The following is a 14,784-nucleotide window of genomic DNA, read 5'->3' as shown; positions in this document are numbered from 1 at the left end:
TATATACCTACATTATATATACATATATATATGGGGAATTGTCCTGAAAACTTGAACTTGCACATACCCTTTACCACAGACGCCATAAAAAGCGGTATTTATTTCAAATCATAGTTAAGATTAGCTTAGCCGGTGGTGAAAAGGTTGACGAACCTGGACTAGGCAGAAAATGTCCACAAAAAAAAAACGACTTGCTGAAACAGTGTGGGGCTTTTTTGTTAGAAATTCTGCATTTTTTAGGTATGAAAACGTAACATTCACCAGAGACAGTTTTCATCCTAAGATTTCTCTAAGAATTGTCTGAATCTCATTTTCGTAATTAAGGGTTTAATACTGATCTTAAGTATAACTTTCAGGGTAATTGAGGGCAGGCGAGGCAGGGGTAGGCCCAGAACAACATACTTAGGGAACCTAAACAAATGGGTAACAGGGAAAAATCAGGGAAACGTAGCTTTTCTGAGAGCATCCGAGCAAAGGAATGAATGGAAAATCATGATCGTCGATGTCTGTCGCAGATCTGGCACTGGATGATGATGAACGGCCCATTTATTCTTACAAAGGTTATGAAATTCGGTCTTAAACGCTACACGTCTCGTCCGTAAAATGGTAAAAAACAGTAACCCTATCTTCAGTCCAATCGATCCTTTAAAAAGTGTAATTTTTCACTGTAGAATGAGAAATACGATCACTTTAGTCATTTCATCAACCTAGAACAAAATTGCTACAGCGATTACGAATTTTTGGCGGTGAATAGTTGCGTCTGTGAATTTTTGTCACGTTTTAACGATTAAGATCTGCGCCGGAAGTTGCTCGAAATTTTAGTTCGGTGTTTTTGTGTCAGGTGCACTGACTTCCATCAACTTGGCTTTCATCTATTCCCCGGAAAGACAACGGTGTCTATAGAAAGTGAATATGAATGACTTCGTCACGCAATTTTAGCGGGATAACGATTAAGATGTAAGTAATGATTAAGCCTTGAATTTCCTTAAAATTTGCTTCCTTTGTTATATGACTGCAAAATGTGTGATTCATTGATGAAATCTAAGAGTCCCTCAAGGAAACCGGTGAGTTTGGGCCCATGCCAAAACAAGGGTTGTTGGTTTTCATAGTGATTGTTGTTTCGAAACGGAAATTGGACAAAGTGTTTGATTTCGTCATCGTAATGATTTAGACTAAGTCTTCGTCTTTGTGTTTTATCTTTATAGAATGAGTAGCTACTTTAAAATTTTTATTTTAAGACTTTTATGCGTTGATGCCACATATTTCTAGCTTTGAGGTTGGCAGTTGAGGCAATTGAAGTTGACAACTTGTTATCGTTGTCTGAAACATAACAAATACAAGGATAAGGTTACTTGGCTCGGTGTTTCGAATATAATATTTAAGATCGAGCATCAAAAATTAAACTTTGCAGATAGACTCTGTCAAGGAAATACAAAGTATATTTTGGGTAATGTCATACTGTAGGCTTGGCGGTGAAAAACAAAGCGTAAACTCCGGGAACAAGGCAAAGAGGGCAATGCAAGCGATGCGACGTTGTATGGGATTTTCCATGTCAATTTTAGTTTCAGTTGAAAATGAACAGAAACATATTGGCGCCGTTTCTTTTGATAGACGCAGTAACTAAAAAGAAAAAAAAAGAAAGAAAGGAGTAGGCGAACCCGATTAATTAAATGCGTCATTAGTTTGGTGATATTCACCACTTGAAGAGAAATTTGCCAGACGACAAAAGCAGATGGGTAGATTCAGTTTGAATGAGTCGTGATTCCTTTTTCTATCTGCATGAAATGTTCTTGGCTAAACTCACCGAAGGAATACTAACTTCAGACGTCCTATCTCGAGGATTGAGAAAGAAAGAATGAGAGACAGATGGTAAGAGTGTTAAGAAGGGAATGTTATAGAGAACCGATGGACAGGTAGATCTTGGTCAACAAATTAATTGAAAAGAGGCCAATGTTATGTTTTTCTTTGATTAAAAGTAAGCATTGTGTGCTTTGCTTTTATTTTTCATTTTTGTTTTGACAAACAGTTTTCACTAACTTTCCTCGTTTTCCTTTCTTGTTATCACCACTGAAATTATGTAGATCTACTTGTGTCAAGCATGCTGTCAATAAGGTGCTCGTGTGCACGCATGTACATTTCAAGCGATGAAAGCGATTGTACATCGGCCGAAATTTCTCCGGGCATCTCCTCGCTTCGTGCCGTTCCTGGTATGGCTTGTAAAGTCCGTCTTCCCCTTTGGTTTTATTTTGATTGCCCTGCCCGTGCTGCTTCGCTTTGTCCACAGTGTAGCTTTGCCCGTAGTTTTCATCAAAAGTTAATATTAGCTTCAACAAGAGGAATGTAAGTTTATACATTGGTCTTAATGGTTACACTGACTAAATCATTTTAACCAAAGTTTTGGTTACAAGTGTTACCCCAATAATATTTTTAGGACATAGTAGCTGATTTTTATCGTCGTGGACTATGATAAGACAAGCTAGACCGCATAACTGTTGAATGACATCGTTTTAAGTTTATATTCACTTTATTCATATGCATTCCAAAACAAAATTTGTGACTTCTTTTTCAGATAATAATAATAATAATAAATAACATTTATACTGCGCATTTCCATTTCCTAAAAGATGCTCAATGCGCATTACAATGAAAAAGACATCACATCTTAAAAATTAATCGACATAAATGTGTACGTAAAACAAAGTATTATACATATAATATAAATGCATATGTGTAAAATGATATACCAGAAAAACAGTCTCACAGTGAGGTTGAAAATGTGTTCACTAAAAATATACAATGCAATATGAATTCACGAACAGTCAAAATACAGTTGAAACGTGAGTAACTAGAAACATTCATTAAAACATTAATTCTATACAGATAGAAAAATATTTCCGTTCTCTCTCTCTCTCTCTCTCTCTCTCTCTCTCTCTCTCTCTCTCTCTCTCTGTCTGTCTCTCTCTCCCTCTCTCTCCCTCCCTCTCCCTCTATCTCTCTCTCTCTCTCTTTCTCTCTCCCTCTCTCGTTATCTCTCTCTTTTCTCTCTCTTTTCTCTCTCTCTTCTCTCTCTATATCTCTCTTTTTCTCTCTCTCATTCTCACTCGCTATTTCTCCAGTCTCACAGTCTGGCATGCACATGCATATATATCACAGTGCATCATTATGACAGGTATGCTTTTGTGAATAAAAAATGCTTCAGCTGATTTTTGAAAATGGAAATTGTTGGGGCAGATCTTATTTTATATGGGATTTCGTTCCATACCTGGGGACCAAAGAACAAAAAGGAACGCTCGCCGTATGTTTTGTAGTTTTGTTTTGGAGTTTTAAGAATTAGATTGTCAGAGGCTGATCTAAGGGCTCTAGGTGGATTATATAATTCCAAGAATGTTTTAAGATAAAAAGGTGCACTATCATTTATACATTTAAAACAGAGAACGGCAGTTTTGTATTTAATCCTTTCTTTTATTGGCAGCCAGTGTAGTTCTTTCAGAATTGGTGTTACGTGGGCTGATTTCTTTTGTTTCATTATCAATTTTGCTGCTTGATTTTGGAGTACTTGTAACTTTGATAGTTTTTCGGATGTCAAACAGGACAAAATAACATTACAGTAATCTAACTTTGATAAAATGAGTGTTGTTACAAGTGTCTTGGCTGCTGCTTTAGTTAAATAATTTCTTACACTGCCAATTTTCTTAAGCTGAAAGTAAATACTTTTGCTGAGCTGGCTTATTTGGGAGGACATAGACATATCATAATCCAACTGAACCCCTAGATTTTTAAGACTTCTTTTTGAACGAATGGTATGGTTATTAATATCAATTTGTAGCTCTGGGAGATTTTTAATGGCTTTTGTATTTCCAATCAACATTATTTCCGTCTTGTCATCATTTAGTTTCAATTTATTGCTGGTCATCCATATTTTTAAATCTCTAGTACATTGTTCAGTAGAGTCGATTAAAAGTGGTATTTGATCGAAATCAATAGACTTATAAATTTGAGTGTCATCAGCATAAAGATGGTAATTCATGCCATATTGTCTTAAAATATCAGCAATAGGTTGTGTATACATTGTAAACAAGACAGGTCCAAGAACAGACCCCTGAGGAACACCACGTCTAAGCAAAACATTATTAGAACACGTGTTTCCAACCACAACTGCTTGTGTTCGATCCTTAAAATATGACTCAAACCATCGCAGGACAGTACCCTTTATGCCAAAAGTAGTATTTAATCTCTCGAGTAAAATATCATGATCAATGGTATCGAATGCAGCCGAAAGGTCTAAAAGAGTAAGAAGACATATCTTTTTTTCATCAATATATTTTAAAATATCAGTACAGACCCTAAGTAACGCTGTCTCGGTACTATGGTGTGCCTTATATGCTGACTGATAGACTTCGCTAAGATTATTTGCTTTAATATGATGTAACAGATGCTAATTACTTTAATAAAAGAATACAAAACAGTAATGCAGCACAATCTCATTTTCGACCAAGTGTAGCACGGGTTAGTCTGTAGTGTCTGACTTTTTATGTAGATCCCCGAAGTGAGTAACATTAACCAAGAGCCCATGGCATACGGGGCGCTTACGTCCCGTGAGTAAAAAAGAGTAAGGTACAATACGGTGACTACCGTGACATCTCCCCTTTTAATATTGAAGAAAAAGGAAAACCCCAAAATGGATTAAAGATTATCGGCTTCGAGTCTCTCAAAGGGGAATGTTCTAACTTTAACAAAATTCACACACAGAGTTCAATTGTCTTTGAAGATTCATGGCTTGCACTTGAGAACTTTGTAACACATTTCAATAAAGTTCTTTGGTATTTCATAATATCCACATTTCAAATTGTCTTTGTCACATTCATAGAACAGCATAGCGTCCCGATAACGAACTTGAGAAAATAAATTACTTCGAACAGGTAAGTCTACACAACTGTTGGGTAATCAGCAAAGAATAAACACAAAGTAAAATTTATCATCGAAAGGATACGACTGGGTCGCAAGAACATCAGTCCGGGTAACGAGCGGGTCTCCTGACCACTCGTCCACTTCGTGTAGTTATTGGAGCTGGACTGGCTGGAACGGCTGCTGGCTGAGGTGATGGTGGTGTGACATCAGGCTCCACCGGCTGGACAGCTGGTGGCGGAGGTAAGGGAACGGACATTGGAGTAGGCTCTGGGGTGGCAACAGGTGAAGAAGGCATGGAAGGAGGGTCGACGTAGGGCTTCAGGTGTTTGCGGTTCCGGCGGTAAGCCCTATCCCCAGACTGTATGATGTAAGACCTCGGTGCACACCGTTCTTTGACAACCGCAGGGCCACGCCACTCCTTGTCGTTCTCCAGCTTCTGCAGGACGAGCTGACCAGGATTCAGCTCCGGGAGGTTCTGGGCTCCGTGCCGTCTGTCAAAAGCTTGTTTGTACTTACGCTTCGACTCAGCGTCTCTGGCTGCAATCTTCGCCCTGTCGTAGACCTGCTGGTTCAGGTTTGACGGTAGAGTTGGCAGGGGCGTCCTCAGGCGTCGCCCAAGAGCAAGTTCCGCTGGGCTCGCCCCCGTCGGTGACACCGGTGTAGACCTGTAGATCAGGAGTGCGAGAAATGGGTCGTCCTGACTCAGGGCTTTCTTCGCTTTCCCCGACTGCTCTCTCCGACCCACCGTTGCTCTGGGGAAAATGAGGACTGCTGGTCGTGTGTTTAAATCCCCAGCCCTTGGCGAACTTGTGGAAACGGTCTGACACAAACTGAGGACCGTTGTCAGTCACCAGTAGTTCTGGAATGCCAAACCGAGCGAAGACGTTTTTCAGTTTGTACACGACAGTCTCTGAGGTGGTGTCTGGCATGTAGGCCACCTCCAAGTACCGTGAAAAGTAGTCCACGAGTACCAGGTAGTTATGTCCCTTGTAGTTGCAGAGGTCAGCACCAACCATCTGGAACGGCCGCTCAGGTAGAGCTGTCGGGGTTAGAGGTTCGCTTGGTTGTGCTGGACGTTTCCGCTGGCAATGGTCGCATCTTGAGACAACTTCCCGTATCTTGGAGCTGAGACCAGGCCACCGAATGGAAGATGTGGCCCGTTCTCGACACTTCGACACTCCAAGGTGACCGTCGTGGATCCTGCTGAGCATCTCTCCTCGCATTGCCTTGGGGATTACGATGCGGTTACCTCTGACGAGTAGTCCATGGACTTCGCTCAGTTCACTGGAAACTGCGTAGAGGTCGCGAGCTTCGGACTTGACGTTTTGTATGAATTTCGGCCAACCGCTTCTAGTGTACTGTATCGCAGCACTGATCGCTGGATCCTGTTAAGACTTGTTTCTGATTTCGTCAAGTTTGCTATCCGTGGCATCCCATGACATCTGGATTGTAGCGACATGAGCCTCGATTTCTTCACCAAATTCTTCAGGCTCGGTGCTCACTACTGGACTTCGGGACAAGGAGTCTGCGACAGTCATGTTTTTCCCTTGGGTGTATACTGCCTTTCCGCTGTAGCGCATCATCCTCATCAGCATTCGTTGGCAGCGGACAGGTGCATCATTCAGTTCTTTAGAGTTGATCAGGGGAACAATGGGCTTGTGGTCGGTGAGCAGTGTGAATGACGGCAGACCGATGAGGTAGCGATCGAACTTTTCGCACGCCCAGGTGGCCGCCAACAGTTCCTTTTCAATCTGAGCGTAGTTCTTCTCCGCCCTAGATAAAGTTCTGGAACAGTAGGCCACTGGCTGAAGATCACCCCGGTCTTCCTGGAGGAGAACTCCTCCCAGTCCGTAGCTGCTTGCATCGGCGCTTACAGTGACAGGCTTCCTCATATCAAAGAAGGCGAGTGTTGGAGCTGACGACAGTAACTTCTTGACATCAGTGAAGGCAGATGACTGCGCTGGAGTCCAGGCCCACTCAGCATCGTGATTCAGAAGATCGGTGAGCGGCTTCATGACTGTTGACAGATTTGGCACAAACCTGCCCAAATAGTTCACCATGCCGAGCACTCGTCGTAAGTCTGTAATGTTCTCTGGCTCTGGCATCTCAGTGATGGCGCTGACCTTGGATGGATCTGGCCTTACACCCTTCCCGCTGATGATGTGGCCAAGAAAATCGATTTCATCCTTGTCAAACTTGCACTTGGATTTGTTCAACCTGACCCCACGCTCCTTTAGCCGCTGGAAGACTTTCTTCTTCAGCTTATCATGTTTCTCCTGACCATCCGTGTGCAGGAGGATGTCGTCCATAAAGCACTCTACACCGTCTATGCCCGCTAGGGGCCGATGTTTCGATAATGTCGAAGGCCGTCTACAACCGTCTCAGTCCTCGTCCAAAGCTGAAAACAACGTCTGCAGTTCTTCGCAGTCCTGGTGGAGTCATAAGGAGCGTGGGAGAATTTATCGCAACTACGCTGCATAACAATCGCAACTTTGCGTTCCGTGTTTTCGTCCTGGACGACGACACCGACTGTCTTCTCAGTCGCGACGCCGCAGTTCGTCTGGGACTGATTTCTCGAGACAGAATAGGCTCTGCCAACCTCGTGTTCGGCTATGTGGGACCTAAACCTATACGCTGCGAGCCAGTGAAAATCATCTTGAAAGAAGATGCACAGCCATACTCCGTGAACGTCGCACGTCGGATTCCCATTCCACTCATGGACGAAGTCAAAGCTGAACTAGACCGTATGGAGGCCGCAGGTGTCATTGAGAAGATCAGCGCTCCAACTGACTGGTGTGCACCCATGGTCCCGGTCAGAAAAAGGTCTGGTAGTGTTAGAATCTGCACAGATCTGAAAAAGCTCAACCTATCGGTGAAGCGTGAACGATTCATGCTGCCCACCATAGACGACATATTGTACAAACTCAGTGGATCAAACAAGTTCAGCAAGCTTGATGCAACTTCATCCTTTTGGCAGTTGGCACTGGACGACGACTCCTCGAAGCTGACCACTTTCATTACCCCGTTCGGTCGGTACTTCTACAGACGTCTCTGTTTTGGAATCACCTCTGCGCCTGAGATATTTCAGTGTACGATGCAAGACATTCTAGCGGGCATAGACGGTGTAGAGTGCTTTATGGACGACATCCTCCTGCACACGGATGGTCAGGAGAAACATGATAAGCTGAAGAAGAAAGTCTTCCAGCGGCTAAAGGAGCGTGGGGTCAGGTTGAACAAATCCAAGTGCAAGTTTGACAAGGATGAAATCGATTTTCTTGGCCACATCATCAGCGGGAAGGGTGTAAGGCCAGATCCATCCAAGGTCAGCGCCATCACTGAGATGCCAGAGCCAGAGAACATTACAGACTTACGACGAGTGCTCGGCATGGTGAACTATTTGGGCAGGTTTGTGCCAAATCTGTCAACAGTCATGAAGCCGCTCACCGATCTTCTGAATCACGATGCTGAGTGGGCCTGGACTCCAGCGCAGTCATCTGCCTTCACTGATGTCAAGAAGTTACTGTCGTCAGCTCCAACACTCGCCTTCTTTGATATGAGGAAGCCTGTCACTGTAAGCGCCGATGCAAGCAGCTACGGACTGGGAGGAGTTCTCCTCCAGGAAGACCGGGGTGATCTTCAGCCAGTGGCCTACTGTTCCAGAACTTTATCTAGGGCGGAGAAGAACTACGCTCAGATTGAAAAGGAACTGTTGGCGGCCACCTGGGCGTGCGAAAAGTTCGATCGCTACCTCATCGGTCTGCCGTCATTCACACTGCTCACCGACCACAAGCCCATTGTTCCCCTGATCAACTCTAAAGAACTGAATGATGCACCTGTCCGCTGCCAACGAATGCTGATGAGGATGATGCGCTACAGCGGAAAGGCAGTATACACCCAAGGGAAAAACATGACTGTCGCAGACTCCTTGTCCCGAAGTCCAGTAGTGAGCACCGAGCCTGAAGAATTTGGTGAAGAAATCGAGGCTCATGTCGCTACAATCCAGATGTCATGGGATGCCACGGATAGCAAACTTGACGAAATCAGAAACAAGTCTCAACAGGATCCAGCGATCAGTGCTGCGATACAGTACACTAGAAGCGGTTGGCCGAAATTCATACAAAACGTCAAGTCCGAAGCTCGCGACCTCTACGCAGTTTCCAGTGAACTGAGCGAAGTCCATGGACTACTCGTCAGAGGTAACCGCATCGTAATCCCCAAGGCAATGCGAGGAGAGATGCTCAGCAGGATCCACGACGGTCACCTTGGAGTGTCGAAGTGTCGAGAACGGGCCACATCTTCCATTCGGTGGCCTGGTCTCAGCTCCAAGATACGGGAAGTTGTCTCAAGATGCGACCATTGCCAGCGGAAACGTCCAGCACAACCAAGCGAACCTCTAACCCCGACAGCTCTACCTGAGCGGCCGTTCCAGATGGTTGGTGCTGACCTCTGCAACTACAAGGGACATAACTACCTGGTACTCGTGGACTACTTTTCACGGTACTTGGAGGTGGCCTACATGCCAGACACCACCTCAGAGACTGTCGTGTACAAACTGAAAAACGTCTTCGCTCGGTTTGGCATTCCAGAACTACTGGTGACTGACAACGGTCCTCAGTTTGTGTCAGACCGTTTCCACAAGTTCGCCAAGGGCTGGGGATTTAAACACACGACCAGCAGTCCTCATTTTCCCCAGAGCAACGGTGGGTCGGAGAGAGCAGTCGGGGAAAGCGAAGAAAGCCCTGAGTCAGGACGACCCATTTCTCGCACTCCTGATCTACAGGTCTACACCGGTGTCACCGACGGGGGCGAGCCCAGCGGAACTTGCTCTTGGGCGACGCCTGAGGACGCCCCTGCCAACTCTACCGTCAAACCTGAACCAGCAGGTCTACGACAGGGCGAAGATTGCAGCCAGAGACGCTGAGTCGAAGCGTAAGTACAAACAAGCTTTTGACAGACGGCACGGAGCCCAGAACCTCCCGGAGCTGAATCCTGGTCAGCTCGTCCTGCAGAAGCTGGAGAACGACAAGGAGTGGCGTGGCCCTGCGGTTGTCAAAGAACGGTGTGCACCGAGGTCTTACATCATACAGTCTGGGGATAGGGCTTACCGCCGGAACCGCAAACACCTGAAGCCCTACGTCGACCCTCCTTCCATGCCTTCTTCACCTGTTGCCACCCCAGAGCCTACTCCAATGTCCGTTCCCTTACCTCCGCCACCAGCTGTCCAGCCGGTGGAGCCTGATGTCACACCACTATCACCTCAGCCAGCAGCCGTTCCAGCCAGTCCAGCTCCAATAACTACACGAAGTGGACGAGTGGTCAGGAGACCCGCTCGTTACCCGGACTGATGTTCTTGCGACCCAGTCGTATCCTTTCGATGATAAATTTTACTTTGTGTTTATTCTTTGCTGATTACCCAACAGTTGTGTAGACTTACCTGTTCGAAGTAATTTATTTTCTCAAGTTCGTTATCGGGACGCTATGCTGTTCTATGAATGTGACAAAGACAATTTGAAATGTGGATATTATGAAATACCAAAGAACTTTATTGAAATGTGTTACAAAGTTCTCAAGTGCAAGCCATGAATCTTCAAAGACAATTGAACTCTGTGTGTGAATTTTGTTAAAGTTAGAACATTCCCCTTTGAGAGACTCGAAGCCGATAATCTTTAATCCATTTTGGGGTTTTCCTTTTTCTTCAATATTAAAAGGGGAGATGTCACGGTAGTCACCGTATTGTACCTTACTCTTTTTTACTCACGGGACGTAAGCGCCCCGTATGCCATGGGCTCTTGGTTAATGTTACTCACTTCGGGGATCTACATAAAAAGTCAGACACTACAGACTAACCCGTGCTACACTTGGTCGAAAATGAGATTGTGCTGCATTACTGTTTTGTATTCTTTTATTAAAGTAATTAGCATCTGTTACATCATATGAAAGCAAATAATCTTAGCGAAGTCTATCAGTCAGCATATAAGGCACACCATAGTACCGAGACAGCGTTACTTAGGGTCTGTACTGATATTTTAAAATATATTGATGAAAAAAAGGTATGTCTTCTTACTCTTTTAGACCTTTCGGCTGCATTCGATACCATTGATCATGATATTTTACTCGAGAGATTAAATACTACTTTTGGCATAAAGGGTACTGTCCTGCGATGGTTTGAGTCATATTTTAAGGATCGAACACAAGCAGTTGTGGTTGGAAACACGTGTTCTAATAATGTTTTGCTTAGACGTGGTGTTCCTCAGGGGTCTGTTCTTGGACCTGTCTTGTTTACAATGTATACACAACCTATTGCTGATATTTTAAGACAATATGGCATGAATTACCATCTTTATGCTGATGACACTCAAATTTATAAGTCTATTGATTTCGATCAAATACCACTTTTAATCGACTCTACTGAACAATGTACTAGAGATTTAAAAATATGGATGACCAGCAATAAATTGAAACTAAATGATGACAAGACGGAAATAATGTTGATTGGAAATACAAAAGCCATTAAAAATCTCCCAGAGCTACAAATTGATATTAATAACCATACCATTCGTTCAAAAAGAAGTCTTAAAAATCTAGGGGTTCAGTTGGATTATGATATGTCTATGTCCTCCCAAATAAGCCAGCTCAGCAAAAGTATTTACTTTCAGCTTAAGAAAATTGGCAGTGTAAGAAATTATTTAACTAAAGCAGCAGCCAAGACACTTGTAACAACACTCATTTTATCAAAGTTAGATTACTGTAATGTTATTTTGTCCTGTTTGACATCCGAAAAACTATCAAAGTTACAAGTACTCCAAAATCAAGCAGCAAAATTGATAATGAAACAAAAGAAATCAGCCCACGTAACACCAATTCTGAAAGAACTACACTGGCTGCCAATAAAAGAAAGGATTAAATACAAAACTGCCGTTCTCTGTTTTAAATGTATAAATGATAGTGCACCTTTTTATCTTAAAACATTCTTGGAATTATATAATCCACCTAGAGCCCTTAGATCAGCCTCTGACAATCTAATTCTTAAAACTCCAAAACAAAACTACAAAACATACGGCGAGCGTTCCTTTTTGTTCTTTGGTCCCCAGGTATGGAACGAAATCCCATATAAAATAAGATCTGCCCCAACAATTTCCATTTTCAAAAATCAGCTGAAGCATTTTTTATTCACAAAAGCATACCTGTCATAATGATGCACTGTGATATATATGCATGTGCATGCCAGACTGTGAGACTGGAGAAATAGCGAGTGAGAATGAGAGAGAGAAAAAGAGAGATATAGAGAGAGAAAAGAGAGAGAAAAGAGAGAGAAAAGAGAGAGATAACGAGAGAGGGAGAGAGAAAGAGAGAGAGAGAGATAGAGGGAGAGGGAGGGAGAGAGAGGGAGAGAGAGACAGACAGAGAGAGAGAGAGAGAGAGAGAGAGAGAGAGAGAGAGAGAGAGAGAGAGAGAGAGAGAGAGAGAGAGAGAGAGCCAACTAAGGAACACAACGACCGATTTAAGAAAACAAAGGGTAACAACGATGTGCAATCGTAAAGAGCTGAAGACGTTCGGCTTGGAAAAGAAGGTGGCAAATCACAGGGCAAAGACCGACGAACAAGTTAAGAAATGTAGGAAAAACAAGAATGAAAAAAAAACCCACTTTGGCTCCCACTACTACTAGCAAAGTTGCAAAAGGTAGGTTTGTTGGGCAAGTGATACTAAAGAAAGAAATGGAAAAGCGACACAAGAGAGGTAACAGCATCCTGGTCAAGTCAGAAGAAAAGGGCAGTCAATGCTAAGTCTAGAGAAAGGTACCATTCAAAAAAGGAAAAGGGTGAAGACGCAGAGAAGAAGAAAGAAGGATCCATATATTCGAGGAAGTGTCATACAGACACTCATATCCGCCAAACAAGTTGTCCACAGAGTTGTGAAAGTCCTTCCAAAAGCCAAAGCAGCTCGAAAGCAAACTTTGGAAGATGCACGTCAAAAAAATCTTTCCCAACAAAGCAGCAAAAGGACATATTGACGTTCCTCATCCTTGCTGAGTGCAGTTCTGCACTCTGAACAGCAGCTAGTAAACTTTCCATTCACTTGTTTCATGCTCAATGGCAATGTTGCGTGTTCTTGAAATCATAAAGAGCTGTTAGGGAAGTAGAGGTCTTCCTGTTTGAGCTACGGACAAATGAACTAGATCTATTCATCCAAAGTGTGCCAAATTGGATGCTACAAGACTCACAAAATCGTTGTGCTCTCAAATGATCTTCAACATCATCACCATTCCGTGGAAACATTTTGGGAATTGAACATCATCATAATGTCACAAGAAATATCAGAAAGATAGAACACTGTTTGCTGCCATCAACAACGATGTATTTTGACAATGTTAGTAGTAATAATGAAGGCGATGAATATGCTTTTTGACATTCTGCTACTGTTGTTTGTTGTTGTTGCTGCTGCTGCTTCTACCATTACTACTACTACTGCTTCTGCTACTGCTGCTGCTTCTATTGTTAGGAAAATTAATTTCAGTTCAGTTTGGATTTCAAGTTTCACTTTATAACTGCTACAAGATTTTGGTGGCGTAAATTTGAAGTCTCTATAAAATGCTCAATAGGTCAATAAGTTGATTTTTTTCTTCTTCTAAAAACATAGCAGATAACATCAAAGAGGTATTTCAATAGACATTTAGTTTTCAGTAGGTCTGCATATTATTTTGAAGAAACAAATTGTCCTTTATTCTGCACATTTCTTTTGTATCTTTTGTCCTGTAACATTTAAGACTACTACATTAAGCAATTGTTGCTGCTTAAAAACATTTATCGATTTTGTTCATATTTACTGAAACTACACTATTACATTTTCTGTTTTATATCAATACTTTTAAAAAGTTCTACTTTTATTAGTATTTTTGTAAATAAAAGTATAGTTTTCTATTTGAAAAATAATTCTAGCCCGGTAGCATTAAAGACAGTATGATTGTTTGATAAGCATTTTCCTCTTTAAGAAATGTTTTGAAATTTGAGTGGACAAACAAGGAATATAAAGGACTTTGTGCTTGCCCAATCAATTTTTCTTTCACTCTATCATATTTCATGTTTTGACCGGCATTGTTGTGTCCGGTAACGTTTAAGACCGTAGCGCACTAATCTAAACTTCACTTCCGTTTTCAAAGAAACCAAGCTTTAGCTACAACCTTGAAGGGATCAAAACTAGACAAGTCAAATGTGTACTGAGTACATTTTCAAGCAATTTGGTTGAATTCTAAAATTTGATGCCCGTGTTACGAAAAGTTCAAGTTTTCAGGAGAATTACCCATATACATTGTATATATATCTCGCCCAAAAAAGTCAAGGAACATCTTGTGTTTTCACCTGTCAAATTCAAACTTCAATATCTCACAAACGCGTTAAGATCAGTCAACCAAACTTGGCACACGCACTGATGACAAGACACAGTATGCTTGTACAGCAAATTTGCCAGCACCAGCTTCATAGCGACGGCGCAGAGCATTCTGAAACACAACCGAAAAGCATGAAAAATGGGCTAAATTTCCCTGACTCAGCAACATTGGCATAGGGACTGTTAGCTAAAACTAAGCTTGGCACGTGCAAAAGAGATGTCTTAGCTATGAATATTGCTCATTTACAACCCTTTTTTCAGCCATGTTTCATTACAACACGATGGTCCAACAACGCTCGCGGTCTGACGTCGACAGAGGACGATCCAATACCTGGCTCCAAGATGGCTCCACGTTCCCAGTTGTTGCACATCAACTTGGGGTGTCTCCGTCAGTCATATAGAGGCTGCAAGAACGATGGCGAGCAACCGGAAGGGTCCAGGACAGGCCTCGACCAGGACAGCCCCGTTTGACCAACAACAGCATCGACCGGT

General features: G+C 42.8%; 2 protein-coding genes across 2 annotated transcripts; one reads left to right on the top strand and one right to left on the bottom strand.

Annotated features, from left to right (window-relative positions):
• Window positions 1–5,008: 5,008 nt before the first annotated feature.
• On the bottom strand, window positions 5,009–6,131 carry LOC106012922 (uncharacterized protein K02A2.6-like). The gene is made up of 2 exons (XM_013087255.1): window positions 5,716–6,131; window positions 5,009–5,660 (listed from the first exon to the last, which is right to left on the bottom strand). Exons 1-2 carry the CDS (start codon window positions 6,129–6,131, stop codon window positions 5,009–5,011), a joined length of 1,068 nt encoding a protein of 355 aa, XP_012942709.1.
• A 1,133-nt stretch (window positions 6,132–7,264) lies between these two features.
• Window positions 7,265–10,253, top strand: LOC106012921 (uncharacterized protein K02A2.6-like). Its single transcript, XM_013087254.1, has 2 exons — window positions 7,265–9,546; window positions 9,602–10,253. Exons 1-2 carry the CDS (start codon window positions 7,265–7,267, stop codon window positions 10,251–10,253), a joined length of 2,934 nt encoding a protein of 977 aa, XP_012942708.1.
• Window positions 10,254–14,784: the final 4,531 nt, after the last annotated feature.

This window comes from Aplysia californica, unplaced genomic scaffold (genome assembly GCF_000002075.1).
Source record: "Aplysia californica isolate F4 #8 unplaced genomic scaffold, AplCal3.0 scaffold00565, whole genome shotgun sequence".
Taxonomy (NCBI): domain Eukaryota; kingdom Metazoa; phylum Mollusca; class Gastropoda; order Aplysiida; family Aplysiidae; genus Aplysia; species Aplysia californica.
This window is presented reverse-complemented; position numbering and strand designations above follow the sequence as displayed.